The 20,752-nt window shown below is 45.5% G+C and overlaps 1 protein-coding gene across 1 annotated transcript in view; it reads right to left on the bottom strand.

Annotated features, from left to right (window-relative positions):
- Nucleotides 1-20,752, bottom strand: part of KNDC1 (kinase non-catalytic C-lobe domain containing 1) — a 757,927-nt gene that overhangs the window by 623,658 nt on the left and 113,517 nt on the right. The window contains exon 3 of the mRNA XM_086922530.1: nucleotides 2,444-2,502. Coding sequence (XP_086778656.1) covers nucleotides 2,444-2,502 — 59 coding nt within the window. The remainder of the gene's footprint in view (nucleotides 1-2,443; nucleotides 2,503-20,752) is intronic.

The following is a 20,752-nucleotide window of genomic DNA, read 5'->3' on the forward strand; positions in this document are numbered from 1 at the left end:
AACGTCTGCTCTTCCATGGTCTCAATGGGACTGATTACAACTTTTGCTGTATGGGAGCAGGTTGCCATGCCAGAGCCCTGCTCCCACATTGCCAAAGTCAAACACTGCCTGTCCAACAGATTGCAAGTCAGTTTGTGGTCTGGCAGGCGTGTGGCGCAGCCTGGCAGTCCTGCGGTGGTGCAGTTCAAAGGCTCATATGTGAGCTTTTGAACTCAGATTAAAAAGAGCACCAAAGCAAGTTCCTGCATGGCATGGACTGTACAGTCCTTGATGTGCAGGAACTGAGGTGAATGCACACAGGGGGCACGCCATGTGTCCCCTGCAAGTATTCTCAGGCCCTGAGGTGACAGAGGGCATTGTAGGACCCCTTAGTTTCCTCACCGCCAGCATTTTCATGACATGAGCACCACCATGAGACTGCTGGCAGTGAGGAAACTCATAATATGCTTGGTGGTGCCGCAGCAGTACCACCAAGCATATTGCACCCTCTGAATGCCGTGCACCACCAGGGATCATGGATCCCTGGCGGTTGTGGCGGCCATATGGTGGTCCGACTGCCATTGCCGTAATACGGAGGTCAGATCACTGGTGCTGCGGTCGCCAACTGCTACTGCACCTCCACCACAGGGTTGGCAGTCCGATGCTCTGCCAAACTCGTAATTAGAACTAAAGGGATTATTTACAAGCCCCTTGTGCCACTTTTGCTTCATTTTTAACATGGGAAAAGTGACGTATGGGTGGCGCAAGGGGCTCGTAAATCTGCCCCTAAGTCTCTGATGTCGAACTTTTCAGGTGTATTCATGTACTTCTTATTTCCTGTTTGGTTTTACGTTTCGTGCTAGCTCCTGACCATTGTCAAGTCATAAATAACATATGGGAATAGAGTATTGCATTGTTCAATCAGACCTAATTGTTTCATTCTAGGTGGACATGGTATACAGAATTGGGAGCAAACAGGAGCCCGTGTCTGTTTCTCATTTCTGGTTTTCATTCATTCTGAATACAAATACTGAAATTCAGAAAGGAATACTGCAGCCAGTAAGGAGGGACACTTATAGCATTGATGCATACTGGTGCAGAATTACAGCACTAAGAATTCAGGTAAAAATCGATGGAACTCTCGACCAAATCCCAGGATATTTGGAATGAGGCCGAAGGAGGTCAAAGTGAAATAGACTTAACTTTGGGTATGTCTTTTTTTTTTTTTGTCCTCATACACCAGTAAAGATATTTTCGGTATTGATTATACAGAGAATCTTTATGGAAGCTCTTTTTGCATACACCCAGTATGAGTCTTACGGTACCACCATGTCAACAGTCAGCTCAGTCTTACACTTTACCAGACCCTTGGACTGATCTTAGGGTGGTTCAACTTCGGGTATGTCTTGTAGTTAGATGCTAACCAGTGTTAACTGCCCCATAAAACTGGAACACATTTGGTAGGCTGGGAAAGGGCTGGATGCCAATTATGCCTTGGCGAAAAGGACCAACAAAGAGAAATAAACTGACTGGAAGGAGGAGTCAAACCCTGCCGCCATGCACAAATGTGGTGATAAAAAAGATAGGCATATGGTTTAAAAAATGCCAGTACATTATTAGCAATTTCAAATTCATTATTTGACACCCATTTATGAAGAACTTGCAGAAGTCAAATGCACTATCAAACTTGGTAAAGTAAGGTAAGTGGAAGTAATGTGGCCCTCTAACATAATGTGTTAGATTCACTTGTCAAAGGAAACTACGTTCCCACGACTTACGTTTACAAACCTTGTACAATTCTCAAATGACCAAAGTCCTTCATCCTTCTTTTTCATCAAATACTTGTCCATTTGACCACTCGCTTTTGAGCTGTAACATTGGAGGCGAAGACAACAACCCGCGGAAGGAAACCAGTTTTAGTCTTAGTTTTTTATGTTGCAAGAGACAGAGTGCCTGTCCATAGGGCCCCATCAAAGATTCATTACAGTGTAATAAAAACCATAATCTCCCATATCAAAACTTGTCTCTGGCATCGAATCCAACCCGCTACACCCAAACACATACCACGTACATGATTTCACAAATTGCAACGCATGACACACAGGCCTCCCTTTTACAATTCATACTACTTTATGAGCAATTAAATACATATGCCAACTCGTAAACCTATTCTTAAAAATAAATATTACTGAGAATTTATGGTGGTAAGTCCCGTCCACGAATCCTGAAATCGAGTATTAAACGACAGTGGGGTTAGTAAAGCACTTTATTTTCTCAGAATTTCACGTAATTACTTGAAAGAAGAATACACAAATTTTGAACACCCCAAAAGATGAGATCTTTACTGAACAACTGTTATGTCATCATATGATCAATTGAAGTGCATCTATTCTAGATCATTATTATTAAAGCCCAAAATGTGGCAGGATATAGACATACTCTGTTGCTGTAGCAGATTACTCACCTCAATTGTATTTCCAGTAATATCAAATTCTGGCGGCACAAAGTCACCTTCAGGATCATCTAAAAATATAAAATGCCATATTGGTTAATATTTAAATAATAAGTACTGTCCTGGAGTCACTGTGTTAACAATATGAATGTGACTTTTTCTCTAATTAGGGTACAGTGATAGGAAGTGGTTAAGTTTTGTTGACCCATTAATGTGAAAGGATTTACCATTTCACTCAGATATAATGCTGTACTGGAAGACCTCGTATGTTTGGCACAGAGTAATACACGTTATGTGTATGTCAAAGCAATGCTGCTTAGACAAATGCAATAGAGTGGAGCTGAGAGGCGTTCTGAGGCAAGTTTGTTTGCAGTTGTGGCTGTGAACTTGCAAACAGGTGCAGAATAACCACCTTACTCAGTTCAGTAAGTTCAGTAAATCTTTATTTCGAAGAATAAAAATTCCTCATAAAAGCACATTGCATAAAATTTCATTACATTTCATTCCTGAACTTTTCATGTTAAAAACAACAATAGAGAAGAGAGGATATGATTCACAGGGCAGGTATAATTTTACAACATTAATTCATTTCTTGTATTCCTCAATCTTACTGCTACTTTTAAAAAGCTTAAAATGGCACATAGGGTGTGGGGATCAGTGGCTTTCTGTAAAAACAACAATGCAGTTCTTGCTTGGCGGAATTTCTGTTTCTTTAAAATGTCTACCAAAAACAATCGTCTGGGGTTACTATAAAATGAACATAAAAGTACAAAATGAAGGGTGTCCTGCGGAGACCTATTGTCGCAGCCGCAGGCACCCTTCTGCTCAAATGATACGGTAAAACCAGCAGGGTAAGCTAAAATATTTGGTAACCAATTGAGCCTAAAACGGCACATTAAAAACCGATCATTTTGGCTATACATAAGAAACAGATATGATTCCATTCCCCCTCCATTTCTTACAAGGTCATAGGCTGCTAGTGATTTCTTTGCCAGGCCACAACTTCTTCTGTCAGCGACATATTTTTCCAAAAGCAATTTTTTTACCTTCATTTTACAACTATTTACAATCAAGGAGGGATCATTAAAAAGCTGGCCCTGGTCAATACTTGTTAAAGAGTCTTTCACATATTTCAACCAGGGGATTTGTAGGGCCTTGTCTCTTTGTAAGCAGTCTGTAATTATTTCCCTGGTCTGAGCTACCTCCGGGTTAGTCCAAGTTCTCACCCATGCCATAATTGGCCTTAGTTTAACAATATCAGAAATATATGGCATCCCTAATTCATCATGGGCAATTTCAGCAGGGATGGCTTGCGGGACTTTTAAGATTCTCCGAAAGAATTTATGTTCATGCTGTTGAAGTTGCTTACAGTCCCTAAAGCCCCATATCTCAGCACCATACAAGGCCTTAGCTGTACTGATTGAGGCATATAATGCCATTATCTGTTCTGGGCACCAGCCTCCCAATCTACGGGCAAAGCTCAAAATAGCCTCATTTGAGGACACAAGCTTGGTGCAATGGGCCTCAAGCAGGTGATTAAATAACATGTCCCCATCCATTAGCAGCCCTAAGTAGGGGAAGGTCTTTACTTTGCCCAGAGTCTGTGACCCAATTTTGAACACACTCTTGTTAGTAGGTTTTTTACCGGCCACCATGACAAAGGATTTTGTTAGGTTGACAGACAAGTCCAAGTCCCCCATGAACTTAACGAATAACGCGGGAGCCGCTCGCAGCCGTCTTGTGGTGACACAGTTTCCCGACCTGAAGAGGAGAACCTTTTTCTCGAGCCAGCGAGGATTTCTACTGGGCATATCCTATTGGGGAGTGACTGACTCTGCTATCTACTGCCCAGCGGGTGCGGGACTGCGAGTCCCAGCAGGCGGAGCGCCTAATCCACCAGGCGCACCTGCGACTCTTCCCGCCCCCCTCACCCTTTACATATAAGAGTGCCTACAGCCGCGCACGCGGGACGCGCGCGGGACGGAGTACTGGTCGAAGCCCGGGCAAAGGGCGGGCCATTTGAGGCCGTTCGAGAACGGTCGAGACCGGGACTGGGCCACCCCCTTTTGCTTATGTTATTGTCTTTGACCCTTCCGCCCTGCTTTGATAACGAACTATGGCGACCAGAGAAACCAGGAGTAAGAGCACGCTGGCTGCTGGAGCAGCTAAAGGTACTTTAGGCAATTACTTCGTCAAAGCAGGGTCTCTTCTGATTGACGAAATCACATTACTAGAAAGGCGCATATCACAAGAAATAGAATGGGTTTGGAGATCTTCAATTGGGCCCATAGCGCTTGCAAAGACCCCTGAAAATAGACTCAATTATGTTGTGCCAGAGAATGGGGAAAATGTGACGGGTGGGTTGTTAGCCCTATCTAACCTAAATATTTCTACCATGTACAATACTGATAACGAAACGAGTGTTCCGGATGATCTTAGCCTCCTACCCCTACCGATACCACACACTTAAGTACAGCAGACCCTTCCCTCTCCCATTAATACTACACCTAATACAGATGTGATCACAGATACCATAGACTGCCTTACGCAGGGGGAAAGGGAAGGTGCTGTACCAAAAAGGAAAAGAGGGGCACAAAATAGTCGAGGGCGCAAAGCAAAAATCCCTAAACACAACGAAATTGCAGAGGGTAGTAAATTAGGGCAAAGCAAAAAGGGGCCCACTCTAACAGATAAAACCTTACCCGCTATTATTGTCTCACTGCTATCGCAGACACCAAGTGTGGTAATTCCACCCCCGTCTGTAACCTTAGAAGTGCATGACTTGATTTTAGCCAGAATGGAAGTACTCCTAAAGACACTCTTAAGCCCCCTAGTCACACACCTATCAAAGATTGAAGGCAGGCTAGCGTCTATAGAACAAACAACCTCACATCTTGCTGATACCAACAAGACAAATAAAGCTATAGTGAAAAGTGGGATTGAGCCCAGGACCGAGAAGGTTACATCCAAGCCCCCTACTAAGGACCTTGTGACAGCTCTAGGGACAGCACAAATACCAACTCTTCTAGCAAACATTGTCACTACTCCAGCTGTCGATCATGCCCTGCAAACATTACCTCAGTCAGCACACATTGCTACTTCTCAGGTGACCGATGGTAATCTAAGGCCCAATCGCTCACTTAAAGAAGTGGCCCTTAAATAAGATGCCTACGCCACCACAAAAAGAAATAGACCTGTTAATCTGCCGCCAGAGGCTAGTCCTTACACAGTCATTTTGGCTGGTGTTCCAGAGCTGAAGCCGGATTTGAAAGAATCAGTCCTCGCTCTTAAGAACAAGGTCACCAATTGGCTTTCTATGAATAGACCTTTGCCATATGGAATTACTAGTAAGGTGCTCACGGTCAGGAGAGTCCCATGGTTGGGCCACACAGATAAAACGATTGAAGGAGATTGTGTTATAGTTAATTTTAGAGATCCTAGGACTGTCTCCCATATCTGTAGTTGGCCACACCTTGAACAGGGGACATCCATTCAATCGCTACCCCTTTCCTCCTTCTACCCACCAGTGCATAACCCATATGAAGTGGAGGGCTGGCACACTATCCCTAGAAGAGGGAGAGGTAGGGATGATAGAGCTAGGAGCAATTTCCACTACCTCAGACAATACCAGCTACACCAGCCAGACCACTTTTCGACACACAACAGATATAGTTGTCTGGACATGGTGGACTGACTTAATTGGGGCAGGAGAGGGGAGATGGGTGACATTAGGGGCACATGCACTGAAGGAAACATCGTCCTCCCGACTACAAGTCCTGTTAGTCCTTTGGAAATTAATTACTGTGATGAGGCAGATAATAAGATCACAGGAACTTTCTTAAATAACATGGGGCCTCTACCTAACTTAGAGGATTCTAGAACTGAGGCACGGGAACTATCCTTGATTGTGCTATCGCAGGTTAGCAGGAGGGCTACACCGACATCTAATGTATCAACTTCGCTCCCCGGATCATCCTCCCTTAACATACTGTCCTGGAATGTGGCTGGTCTGGGAAATAAATTGAACTGTCCTGACTGGAGTTCATTCATTGAGGGCAAGGACAAATGCTTATTTCAGGAAACCTGGTCCAGAGAAGCAGTAACTTGAACAGGCTTCGCTGCTTTCTCGACCCCGGCGAAATGGGGAGGGAAGGGGCGCCCTTCGGGAGGCCTTGCAACTTGGGTAGCTGCTGACCTGGGATGCAAGGCTTCTCCCATTCCCTCAGTCTCCAATGACATCCTTGGGGTCTTGCTGGAGTGGCCAAACGAGAGCAGGCTGATCGTGGTAGACATCTACTCTACACCAGTAAACATCACAACTGAGTCAGACACCATTGACCAACTCTCGGCCTTCTTAAATGACATTCCACAGGGTATACCATTTCTGGTGGGTGGCGATTTCAACTGCCATTTTGAGCCCCTCCCAGGCTTACTGGATGGACTATCACGGGAGGAGGACGCTGTATGGTTGGTACCTCCTTCGGTAGCCCCCCCACCTAGAGCCTGGACACCTCTAGCTTTCAAATTACAGCCCTTACCTTGAGGTGGGGCATCCGGGCATGTAATGGACTTGTGGGCTCAGATATTCCTCCAAAATGCACTTACCATAGAGAGGGAAGGGAGTCCAGACTGGACTACATCATAGTTCATCTCTCCATGTGGCCGGATATCATTGACTTGCGGGTAACATCTCGGGAAGACAGCGATCACAACGCCCTAGAACTGGTACATGCGGTTCGCGATTTGGAGGACAGAGGGGGTAAACTAGATGACGTTGCTCTAGGGCTGACACTGACAAATAACAGTCGGCGAGTGAGGTGGGAGAAGTTGGCTTCTAACTCGGAGAAGCTCTGTGAACTCTACTCCCTGCTTATACCGACTCTTGACAAGGTGTGCACTGAGGAAATAGAAATTTTTAGGAACTCAATGTGTCCCCCACTCGCACCCTATCCATGCACCCATGTTCCATGTATGTCGTGTAACTTCTTCTCCGTGCATGCCACAAAGACGCATATGCATTTGCGTCCAACCTTAACATGTCAGCTATCTAGTCCTACATGAAAACCACGTTAATTTGGCTTCTAGGCCTATGGTGCCAACGTCTTTACATGGTGCACTTTCAATGCAAAGCACACGTTTTCCACGTTTTTCTGGCTCAGTCGAGCTAGGCCCTTAATTGAGGCTCCGAGTCTCTTCTGTCTCTGAAAGCTGCAGCTTAGGTATGCATCCCTGACCTCTGTCTTACTTCCTGCCCAGCGAAGCGGTGCCCGGCTCGGCCTGGACTGTCTGCCAAAACAGTATTTTGCCTACAGTTATCTGCTCAGCCTCCTCGAAAACACATTCCAGTCTAGTGAAATAGGTAAACATATTCCCGGCTGCAGAGCAAAGGGCCCGGCTTTCCTGTCCTCCTTGCAAGTGATTTACAGTACCCGTTACCATGGTAGGCCCATGGCCCCCGCATTGCACCAAGACACGTATGCACGCACTAGCATTTAGTATTGAACGGCCTCTGCCCGAAAGACCTATTACTTCAGACAATACATCCTCCCAACATATGATACCAGATATGCTATAGGTACAGGTCGTTCTGACATCCCAGACACCAGACTCTTCTACTAGAGCTAAAGTCAAGCCCCCAGCTTTCCCCAGTTACACGTCATGTTCAGTTGCGCGCGCACCTAAGCCAAAGGTTTCTGCTGACTCTACAGAAGTTCTATATGCATCCACCCACCTATGACATTTCTGTGACGTTTCCAGTACACACCTCCGTGTACGCCCATGTACACGCCTTCTTTTACGCCCATGTGTTCTTATCTCTCTCTCTTTCCACTCGTTACGCCTACTGTATTCATTTCAATTATACTGTTTTACTATATATAATGTGTGATGCTAATAAAATGTTGAATGTCCCTTCCTGAACTTTAGTGGTGATGGAACTCGACGTCCTGGCTCTCGAGAACCATAATTAAAGCCCGTATGACTCAGATACCACGGACTCTGCCTCTCATTTATTGAGCTATCCTTTATTGTCATTTAATGTATAGAAAAATAGTCCGGTAATTTTATGTACCACATAATCTGGCGCCCGAATAGGGACCCCTCCCCTTCATCACGCGCCGGCGATGTACGCAGGCCCCTGACCCTTCTACAGCTGCGACGGAATCCTGTGCACACCTGCGGGTTTTCCTGCTATCTCCCTCGGGCCCACGGAGGAGACGGAGACTGCGGTCCGGCATCCAGACGAGGCGGTGAGGAATGCGGAGAGTCCCGACCAGAGCCCAAGTCGAGAGAGCAAGGTCCGAGGTATCCGGAGGCCCACCTGTTCCGAAGCGCAAGCGTAGTAGCCAGACGCCGTAGCAGTCCAGTCCAGTCCAGTCCAGTCCAGTCCAGTTTCCGAGGCCTTCAGTTTTGCTTCCCGGTGAGTACCGTTGTTGGGAACGCATCTAGACGGGTTCATTAATTTGTGCCCGGTCAAGACGGGTCTGGGTACACAGACCTGGTCCAGACGTGTTCACTTAGGTGTACACGGTCAGACGTGTCTCTTCATGGGACCGGTATTGTCTGTACTGTTTTAGCAGTGCATCTAGTAATCCAGTATTCTAGTATTGTTTCTCGAGATTTTCAGGATTTGTGTTTTATGTACCGAGTAATATCAGTCTGAAATGTTCAACATGTTTAATGTCGTGGTATGAATGATTGTTTGCTATTCATTACTGTGTTTACTGTGTTCACGTTCGAATCAATTCAAAAATGCCGCTGTTTTCGAAATTACGTCAGATAGGAACTAGGAAAGGGATACTCGAAGAAGCAGTTCCGGTCCCGCCTAGGGACACTCCAGGATATTTTATGTACCATAAACATGGCTTAGATGCCATACTGTACTTAGACTTGTGGGTTGATTACACTAGGGATCTGGAAGAGAAGTATAGATGGCCTGTCTCAGGGACATGGGATGCTGAATGCATCATGAGAGTAGAAGAAGCACTATGGAAAAAGAAAGCCAGACAATCCCAGAAAGATGCCATAGAATTGTGGCGTAAAGAAGCGCATAGAAGAACAGAGAAAGCAATCAGAAGAGCAGAGAAAAGTAGAGAAGAATCGGAAAAAGCTAAAGAAAGAGAGTTACTAGAAGAAGGTGAACGAGTTAGAACAGAACAATTAGACAGACAAAGAAATGCTCTTATTACAGGCATGTATCCTGTTCTCGCCGAGGGCCTGCCAAGGGCGACCCCGGAAGTATCCCGTAACCTACCGCCACCATTGGTCCCGACTAAATTACGTCATAAACAGACCGCCGCGGAAATTTTCCTTTCCTCTTATTTAGATGACACTGTCCCAGAATATGCGAACAGAAATCCTCCTCCTCATGTTCAACCTCCCAATCCAGTTCACATTCCCGCTGATGACACAACACCCCCCACCACGACAACCCCCACTGTCTCATCTGCCACTGCTCCAGCCTCTGTCCCGACCACTGGTCCTACAAAACCTTTTAATGCGCCTACATCTCAGGGCCCATCTGTATTACCTGCACCTATATCACAGCCTACACTGCCGCCACTAGTGACAGTTCCGCCAGTAACAGTTGACGATCTCGCTTCCGGAGGAGCAGTAGGAGGTATTCCCGTCACCCCGCCTCCACTAAAACGAATTACACTCAGAGAAGCAGCATTACAACGTACACCGAAAGCAGCTACATTTGCAACCCTTAAACAGTACCTTACAGATTGTAGATATGATCCAGTACCAGGCGAAGGAGAGATGATATTATATTCATTACGTCTGCGACGTGTTGCAAACTATTTGGCTATTTTACCAGAAATGACTAAACATTTAGACAACATATATCACTTTATTAGAACGGGGGAGAAACCAGAAAGTATTCACGAGGCCATGGCACACCAAAAGGCGGAGACTCAGGGTATGATCCTACAGTTTTTGATAAATTGTTTAATTAGGGAACAAGACCGGCCAGGTAAAGACAAAGAAGAAATGAAACTTCTGATTAAATGGAGTGACAACATAGCTAATGGAAAACATGATAAACAAAGTTGTATAGAAGCCATGTACAGAAAGATTCGTAAAGAAATTCTAGACATACACAAAAGGGACAAAGCAGCGAGAGAAGATGAGAAAGCAGATGATGACGTCTCAGAGGACGATGATATAGACACAGGAACACAAGACGGAACACGAGGCAGGATAGCGTACGTAGGAAGAGCGAGACTTCTAAAAACAGAATCCTTTTGACAGACCCTTTGACAAACCCATACGTTTAGATAACCAGAAACGTTTTCTCTCTCCCATACCAGAACAATGTTCTCTTGAACATTTATTCCAAGCCACCGATAAAATACTGTAAGAACGAATAGGTTATAGTGAACTTTGTACCATGCCTGAACAAGAACTAGCCCGGTCAGCAGTCCAATGGGCTGGAAATACTAGTATATATAAAGATGACATAGTAGCGCAAACGTTTTTGAGCCTTTCTCCAGACGAACAGCGATTAGCTGGTATGTACATGATCCAACACCTCATTACACTATATGAAAGTCAGCATTTTGATCCAGGTCCCCTATATAATATATTGGAAGAATTACTCCTAAAAAGATGGAGAGGCCTAGGTACCGATTTAATTAACATCATTTTAGAACAACGACACAAATACAGAACTTTCCTGACTCCTCATTTCGTTCCGGTTCCACCCCCAGTAAGAAAACCATTTTACATAGACAGACAGAATCCCTTACGAGAAGTTCATCCCGTCCGGAAGGAAGACGGTGAGCTAGAACGAGTATTCGTATACACTGCCTTGACTAAAATGGAATTATTGGAAATGAAAAAATTAGTGCCATGTCATGATAAAGATCCAGCAGGATTCCACCGTGAATTAAAAGACATGCTACTCATGGGGGATTATACGTATCCAGATATTATTAAAATGTTAAAGGTATTGTTGCCAGCAGGCATTTACGAAAAACTTAAAGAAAAGGAATGGGAGGTGGGAGATAAAAAGATTATTTGGGCAGAATTAGAAACTGAAGAAACCGGACGAATCCCAGGTACAGGTCTTGGGGAAAAAGCTAAAGCATTACCAGGATTATTAGTACAAGTCTTGCCGAGGTTATTGACAGTTAAAAAGGAAGACTGGGATGCGATCTCAGCCTGCAAACAGAAACAAGACGAAGACACTAGTGATTTTTATTCCAGATTCGAGAAATGTTTTATTATTAATAGCGGCCTGAAAACAAGTAGTGAATCATATCCACATCTTTTTGTGACCAAATTAGTCGAGAATTCCTTACCACAGGTTAAAAACAGAGTATTGAAAGTTGAAAGTACCTGGCAAGCGAATACCCCTTCCCAAATGTTACAAATGTTACAGTACCACCAGAACAGAATCAGAGAAGAACATGAACATGAACAGAGACGTATGAAAGACACGAAAATGAAAGTGCTAGTTGCCCAGTCCGTTCCAGCAGATGGTCAGAAGAGGGGTACGCCACAGACTAGTAACTCTGCAGCTCCTGTTAAAGGGAATTGCAACTACTGTAAACAGCCAGGTCACTACATAAACGAATGTTCCGTACTAAGACACAACATAGCCACAGGCAAAACGAAAGAAAGACCGCGTCCACCTAGACCAGAACACGTTCCACAACATGTTCCACAGAATATTCCCCAGAATACGCAACCTCCACAGAATACACAACGGACAGTAGCAGTACCTCAGCCCCAACCCATTGCTGCCACGCAACATGTTACACAGCAAATGTACCAGTATGCACAGTCAGATTACCCCGATTATCAGCAGTACACATGAAACAGCCTAGAGAGGGAGGTTGGCTTACCCCTTATCAAGGTTCCTGTAGATCAAGAGGGTCCCTATGTACATAGTCAGGTATTAGGGAAAGACAGAAAAATTTTGATTGACACAGGGGCGAGCAGAACTACCATCAGTCATGACGAGGTTCCAGGGGCACCCCTCTCAGGCTCACAGAATGTTTCCTTTGGATTTTCAGGAAAGCCTATTGTTAACGAAGTGTCAAAGCCAGTTTCTCTAGAAGTTGGTCCATTGTCTCGTACTACAGACTTGTTACTTACGAAATCATGTCCTGAAAACTTGCTTGGTATAAAAATATTGAAAGCATTAGGAGCAGTGATATGTTGTTCTCCGGAAGGAGTGAGATTGTTTTTACGTGATTTTAAAGGACATTATGTGTTGAGAGATTTTGATCCGAGATTGCAGAATGTACCACAGCATTTATGGGCACAAGGTCCAACTGATGTAGGTTGTGTGCACATTACACCATATCATGTCACTCTCAAACAAGGGGTTGTACTACCCCGAATCCGACAATACAAATTACCACCCGAGGCTGTAGCAGCCTTACTGAAAATTATTGACGAGCTCATTGCACAAGGAGTAGTTGTAGAAACTGACTCCAATGTATGTAATTCTCCAATCATTCCGATTCTTAAACGAACTGACCCGAATGCACCACCAGTCTACAGATTGGTGATCGACCTTCGAGAACTGAATAAATGCATAATACCCCAGTACCCAGTGGTCCCAGATATTTCCTCCCTATTGACTGCCATTGATTCCGAAGCTGCGTTCTTTACTGTAATAGACCTTAAGAATGCCTTCTTTAGTGTCCCCATTCATCCGGAAAGCCAGTACCTTTTCGGATTCTGTTTAGATGGCCGAAGCTTCAAATTTGCACGTGCACCTCAAGGGTTCACAGAGAGTCCTAGTATTTACAGCCAAGCACTGAAACGACAACTAGATTGTATCCACATGCCTACTGACACTGCCTTACTTCAATACGTTGACGATCTGTTAATCACAGCACGGACCGAACGTGATTGTGGACGCGCATCACTGACAGTCTTGTATTTTCTGGCCGAAAAGGGGCATAAAGTGCCCCCTTCGAAGCTACAGTTCTGTGTCCAGCAAGTGGTATACCTTGGACACTTGCTGTCCAAGAGGGGTAGACAGTTGACACCTGATCGTATTCAGTTAATTGCACATCTGCCACAGCCCAAGACACAAAAGGAAGTACGGGCCTTCATTGGCCACACTTCTTACTGCAGACAATGGATTCCTCAGTATGCATATCTAGCCAAGCCACTCATACAGTTGACAACACAGGAGGCAGCGACTTCGACTGTCCTCCCTTGGACTCAGGAACATACACAGGCTTTTGATGAACTGAAGAAAGCTTTATGTCAAGCACCTGTTTTAGCGACACCATGTTACAGCAAACCTTTTACACTTTTTGTTACTGAACGCGATGGCACAGCATTATCTGTTCTCACACAAGATCAAGCAGGAAAACATAAGCCTTGTGCTTATTTTTCTAGTACATTGGATCCAGTAGCCCAGGCTTTGCCTGCGTGCCTAAAATCAGTTGTAGCAACAGCTCTAGCTATCAGACAAAGCGACTCAATAGTGTTAGGACATCTCCTGACAGTACAAGTTCCACAATCCGTGGAAGTCCTCCTAAACCGAACCCAGACTCAGCACTTGACCATAGCACGACTGACAGGTTATGAATTGACATTGTTCCAACCACACATAGAAATCAGACGTTGCAATATACTCAACCCTGCCACACTGTTACCCTCGATTACAGCAGACCCTGCACCACATGACTGCGTGGAAGTCATTAATACCGTGACAAAGCCCAGAAAAGACTTGACAGACATTGCATTGCCCGACCCAGACCTGACACTTTACGTGGATGGTTCATGTATGAGAACAAGTACAGGAGAGTTAGTAGCCGCATATGCAGTGACCACTGAAACTGAAGTCATAGAAACACATTGTATTGACACACTGTCTGCTCAAGCAGCAGAGCTCATCGCTCTGACCCAAGCCTGTATACTAGCTAAGAACAAGAAAGTAAACATATATACAGACTCACAGTACACATTCAGAGTCGTTCACGACTTCGGTGTTCTCTGGCAAGAAAGAGGTTTTCTGACTTCTCACGGTGCCAAGATACAACACGGTCCCCTCATCCAAGCCCTGTTAGAAGCAATACATTTGCCTACAGCCATAGCCATCATGAAGTGCAAGGCACATACTAAAGTCACCGACACCATTTCCCAGGGTAACGACCTGGCAGATCGGACAGCCAAACTCACAGCTCAGACTCAAACAGACATTCCGACTGACACGACAAAGACTGAAGTAACACCGACACATTGTATGACGGTTAAGGATCCCACACTAGATGTACTCGACATACAGACACATGCAACCCCAGATGAAATCAAGAAATGGACTGAACAAGGAGGGATCCAGACAGATCAGGGATGGATGACGAAGGGAAGAGCCACATGGTTCCTCCCCGACTCTATGGTTCAAGTCATCATTAATACAGCACATAGTCCAGCACACTTAGGAGAGAAAGCCATGTTAGACAGCATTCAGAACATCTGGTTCAACAAGCATTTACGTGCAGCAGCGAAACAGAAAGTGCGTACCTGCATGATCTGTTGTCAGTACAATCCAGGCAAAGGCATTCCCGTGGAACAAGGTGGATTTCATCCTCCTGACCATCCTTTTGAAGTCCTCCAGATGGATTATATCCAGATGGACAGATGCCGAGGATTCAAGTATGTCCTCGTAGTTGTATGTGCCCTTTCCAGATGGACAGAAGCATATCCAGTCCCAGATTACACTGCTGTAACCACTGCCAAACAGCTGGTCCGTGAATTTTTCCCGCGATACGGCTTGCCCCGTGTCGTGTACTCTGATAATGGTCAGCCATTCTTGTCCGAGCTCATGAAACAGGTATCACTCCTGTTAGGATACCAGTGGAAATTCCACTGCGTACGACACCCCGAAGCCGCTGGTCTCGTTGAGAGACATAATCAAACGCTGAAAACACGATTAGCGAAAGTCTGTGCAGAAAAAGGAGTAGATTGGATGGTAGCTTTGCCAGTTGCCCTCTTTTACATGCGAATGGTAGCCCATTCCAGGACCGGATTGTCCCCGTATGAAGTAATTTTTGGACGTCCCCCTAATATGTGGGGTACGCCTATGCCCCGAAAGATCACTGATGTTGAAAGTACTATGCTGACAGATTACTTGGCTTCCTTGATGTCTGCACTACTATCTTGTCGTTCACAGGTCGCGGCTGCCTTCCCGGACAATACCCAGGTGAAACCGCATGAAATCGTTCCAGGAGACCTGGTATTGGTCCGCAACTTTGACAGATCAAGCCCTCTCGAGCCCAGGTGGAAGGAGCCCAAATTGGTGTTGTTGACGACGAGGACCGCAGTGAAGATAGAAGGCCGGAAGGGGTGGTTGCACTCCAGCCACGTTAAACGCTTTTATGGACTGTGTCCAAAAACTTTCCCCAAGGACTGCCCCGCTACAGACTCTAAACTCCCCCTGTTAGAGAAAACTCCCCAGCAGGAGTATCGAGCTAAATTGAGGTCTAGTAAGTCAGACAGCGTTTAATTGTTTAAGTCCCCCTCGGGTGAAGCGGTTAGACAGGTTTCTGACATGTATAAGATAGACCCAAGTAGCCAGAGAGATAGGCGAATCGAAAAAAGAGAAAAATATTGCAAGAATCTGCATAGCCGATGCATCATAACTTTAATTTTTATGTTTCTTCTGAGTCTTACGATTATATGCATAAGTTTAATGCTACATGTTTTCTTTCCTCTTGGTTCTCATGTACATGCTTCCTCTAATGACACTGTAGAGCACACTTTCAGTGACCTGCCCCCTCACGAGCTGTCCTATCGATTAGCAATGCGCAACAATACTTTTATCCGCATGTTACACCATTCTCACCAGACCAGCAATGCCACCAATTGCTGGGTATGTGGCCGACTCCCTCCCTATCAGAAATACAAGGGAGCTCTGCCCCTCTTTCCTTATCCGTTCACACATAATGGTTCATGTGGTGCATGGTTTACTTTAATGTCCTCCCTAGACAGTAAGTCCTCGGTTTCCCAAAGCAATTGGATATGGGGTAACCTTAATACAGTTATGAATAAAATATGTTTTCCGGACAAGGAAGGTCTTCCCCAAAGGACAGGGACCGATCTAGAAAATGAAGTGTATGGATTAGGTAATTTTACACTTAACCTCATGATTCTGAACGTTCAATCCGAGACTAATTCGGACTTGCCGTTTATTACCGTTTTACCAGTAAAAGGCGAATTATGCATCAGAAAGAATGGTTCAATACATCTAGGACACAGTGATTGTAATACTGTGGTTGAATTCAGTGATAAGGGAAAGTCTACTTTCAAAGCTTCCCGCCATTCTTATTTTATATGTGGTCAGACAGCTTGTGTACGTCTGCCATTAGATTGGGATGGAACGTGTTATATTGCGTTCCTATTGCCACCAGTTTTCCTAGCCCCACCTGATTATCATCGAAATCCACATCTTGTGCATGTAAGACATAGAAGGGAGATCAAGACCCCGATTGTCGACCAGACTGAAACAACATGGGAGCAATATACAGATTTCAATAAAGGATTCTTTTTCTTTGTAGGTCCTGTACAAAACAGTAAACTGATACGCAAATTAACCAGAACTTTGGAAGCAGTAGTGAATGAGACTACTTCAGCTTTAGGTAACCTGACCGAAGAGCAGTCTGCTATGAGACTTGTTGTTCTTCAAAACCGCCTTGTCCTTGACGTCATCCTGGCCGATAGGGGCGGGGCTTGTAGAGTCATCGGATCCAGTTGTTGCATTTTTATTCCTAATAATGCGCCATCAGTATATAAAGCAATAGCAAGGCTTCATGAGATAGCTCACTTGATACACCAGAATCCTGGAACCTGGACTTGGTCCGGTTGGCTTTGGAGTGTGATATCCGCCTGGGGATGGAAATTACTGTCGTTTCTAGGAATGATACTGCTCATAGTATTCAGTTGTTGTCTCTGTCTGCAATGTGGGCCGGCGATTTGCGGCTTGTGCGCCACAGCTTGTATTCCCCGTCCAAGTTCACGTTCCCGTTCCCGAATGAAAAAAGATGAACAAATGATGCTATACGAACATATAGATAGTCTCATGAAGATAGACATATCCTAAAGGGTGTAGTAGGGGCCAAGGAGGGAATGAGGAAATAGAAAATTTTAGGTACTCAATGTGTCCCCCACTTGCACCCTATCCATGCACCCATGTTCCATGTATGTCGTGTAACTTCTTCTCCGTGCATGCCACAAAGACGCATATGCATTTGCGTCCAACCTTAACATGTCAGCTATCTAGTCCTACATGAAAACCACGTTAATTTGGCTTCTAGGCCTATGGTGCCAACGTCTTTACATGGTGCACTTTCAATGCAAAGCACACGTTTTCCACGTTTTTCTGGCTCAGTCGAGCTTGGCCCTTAATTGAGGCTCCGAGTCTCTTCTGTCTCTGAAAGCTGCAGCTTAGGTATGCATCCCTGACCTCTGTCTTACTTCCTGCCCAGCGAAGCGGTGCCCGGCTCGGCCTGGACTGTCTGCCAAAACAGTATTTTGCCTACAGTTATCTGCTCAGCCTCCTCGAAAACACATTCCAGTCTAGTGAAATAGGTAAACATATTCCCGGCTGCAGAGCAAAGGGCCCGGCTTTCCTGTCCTCCTTACAGTACCTGTTACCATGGTAGGCCCATGGCCCCCGCATTGCACCAAGACACGTATGCACGCACTAGCATTTAGTATTGAACGGCCTCTGCCCGAAAGACCTTTTACTTCAGACAATACATCCTCCCAACATATGATACCAGATATGCTATAGGTACAGGTCGTTCTGACATCCCAGACACCAGACTCTTCTACTAGAGCTAAAGTCAAGCCCCCAGCTTTCCCCAGTTACACGTCATGTTCAGTTGCGCGCGCACCTAAGCCAAAGGTTTCTGCTGACTCTACAGAAGTTCTATATGCATCCACCCACCTATGACATTTCTGTGACGTTTCCAGTACACACCTCCGTGTACGCCCATGTACACGCCTTCTTTTACGCCCATGTGTTCTTATCTCTCTCTCTTTCCACTCGTTACGCCTACTGTATTCATTTCAATTATACTGTTTTACTATATATAATGTGTGATGCTAATAAAATGTTGAATGTCCCTTCCTGAACTTTAGTGGTGATGGAACTCGACGTCCTGGCTCTCGAGAACCATAATTAAAGCCCGTATGACTCAGATACCACGGACTCTGCCTCTCATTTATTGAGCTATCCTTTATTGTCATTTAATGTATAGAAAAATAGTCCGGTAATTTTATTTACCACAGCACGATTATGGAGCTCCCCACGCCCCAGGATATACATAAGGAGCTAGGGAGGGCACACAAGAACCTCATTGAGTCTGTGGCTGAGGTCCTCTTTACCTCAGGAAAGAGGCAGCATTTTAATCGACCCAACTGGTACAACCAGTCTTGCCGGAAGGCAAAACTGGACCTTCTGACATCTATTAAGGACGGTGCAGATAGGCCGGTGGTCCAGGCAAGAAGAAGGGATTACAAGCATCTGATCACTAATGCCAAAAGCGAATGGGAGCATGAAAAATGGGAAAACCTTGCAAGAACGCTAGTCACTAGGGACTCCCGCAAATTCTGGTGTATAGTTAATACGGGGTCCGAGGAGCTAGCTCCGGCAATCGAACCTAACATCTCAGCTAAGATATGGCAGGACCATTTTTACTCGTTATATAAGGCCCCTGACGACGCTACTTTTGATACCCCACTGAACACTGACACAGTAACTGAGGGTGAACCTTTCACAAAGGCGGAAGTCCGTGCAGCCTTCACAGGGCTGGCAACAGGCTAAGCGCCAGGACTGGACATCCTCCCGGGCGACCTATTTAAGCACGAGCCTGATGTATGGGCACCATACTTGGTTGTGATATTCAATGCTGTCCTTGGGGGTATGGAGGTTCCTAGTACTTGGCTGGGCGCAGAGATCGTTCCCATTTTCAAAAAGCGATCACCTCTGCTCCCAGCCAACTACAGGCCTATTAGCCTTATCGATGTTCCCCAGAAGCTATTTGGTAGGCTGATATTAGATCGCCTTCAAAACTGGATAGAGGAAAATTCCATTCTTAGTCCCTACCAGGCGGGATTCAGAAGAAGGGTTTCCACTTTGGATCAGATATTCCGCCTTAACCTCCTCTATTGGAAGACTGCAGTACTCGAGGGCGGCAGCATGTACACGGTTTTGCCGCCTTCGATTTAGTACCCAGAGATAGACTTTGGACTGTACTGTTCGAGTTGGGTACCCCGGTGGACATTCTGACTATCTTTATAAGGCTGCACCAGGGAAATTTCACACGAGTAAGGTGTGGTAGAAATGGGGCACTCTCCGACAGGTTCTCCGTTGACAGGGGGGTGAGACAGGGCTGTGTGGTCGCACTAACCCTGTTCTGCCTCTTTGTCAATGGGGTAATTGACCACCTGACCAGGATTAAAGACATCAATGCCCCCAAGTTGAACGGCAGCAGGGTGCCCGCAATCATGTTTGCGGACGACACCCTGCTGCTGTCCAAATCACCAATGGGTATACAAAGAGTCCTGGATGGGTTCTCAGCGTTCTGTGTGGAGCGGGGGCTTGAGATCAACGCGCTAAAAAACAAATTCATGATTCTCAACCACCCCCCATCAACACGCCCCAACCCTACTATTGGCTCAACAAGATTAGAGAGGGCTTTTACCCTCGAATACCTGGGCGTAACTATCAACCAGGACATGACGTGGGATATGTATCGGGCAAAGGCCCACATGAAATTGGTCCAATTATCCCGAGGTATTTCCAGGATGATAAGTAGATCGACCAACAAACCATTTAGCGCTGCCCTTGAAATTTACAAAATGCAGGCCAGAGGGGCAGTTTTACATGGAGGCGAATTGTGGGGTCACTGTCCTAGTCAAAAACTACAAACTACAGAAAACAATTTCATAAGGCAGATGGCGGCCCTACCCGTAAGTACCCCTCTCCTCCCGCTGAGACTTGACTTGGATTTGGGATTAAGACCAATCATCTTCTGGCGCCGCATCTGGAGCACACCAGAACTTGCGAGCTATAGGAGTGAGCTCCAAGAGATTCTCTGTCTACATAAATCAAGACAAATCCCATGGTTAAGTTACATCAAACAAACATGTGAGAAATTAGGTAGACCAGAATTATGGCTAGACCCAGCTAACACATGCACTAGGATCCCACGCAAACTTCTAGTGAGAGATTTTCGCGAGATGAGGCTCACCGCTACAATGGGAAAACTACGGGAGGGGTCCTTGACAGAATTGTTTTTTAAGTTTAAGGAAGTGTACTTATTTGAGCGTGTGCTAGATGACATT

The sequence above is a fragment of the Lissotriton vulgaris genome, chromosome 5, assembly GCF_964263255.1.
Source record: "Lissotriton vulgaris chromosome 5, aLisVul1.2, whole genome shotgun sequence".
Classification (NCBI taxonomy): domain Eukaryota; kingdom Metazoa; phylum Chordata; class Amphibia; order Caudata; family Salamandridae; genus Lissotriton; species Lissotriton vulgaris.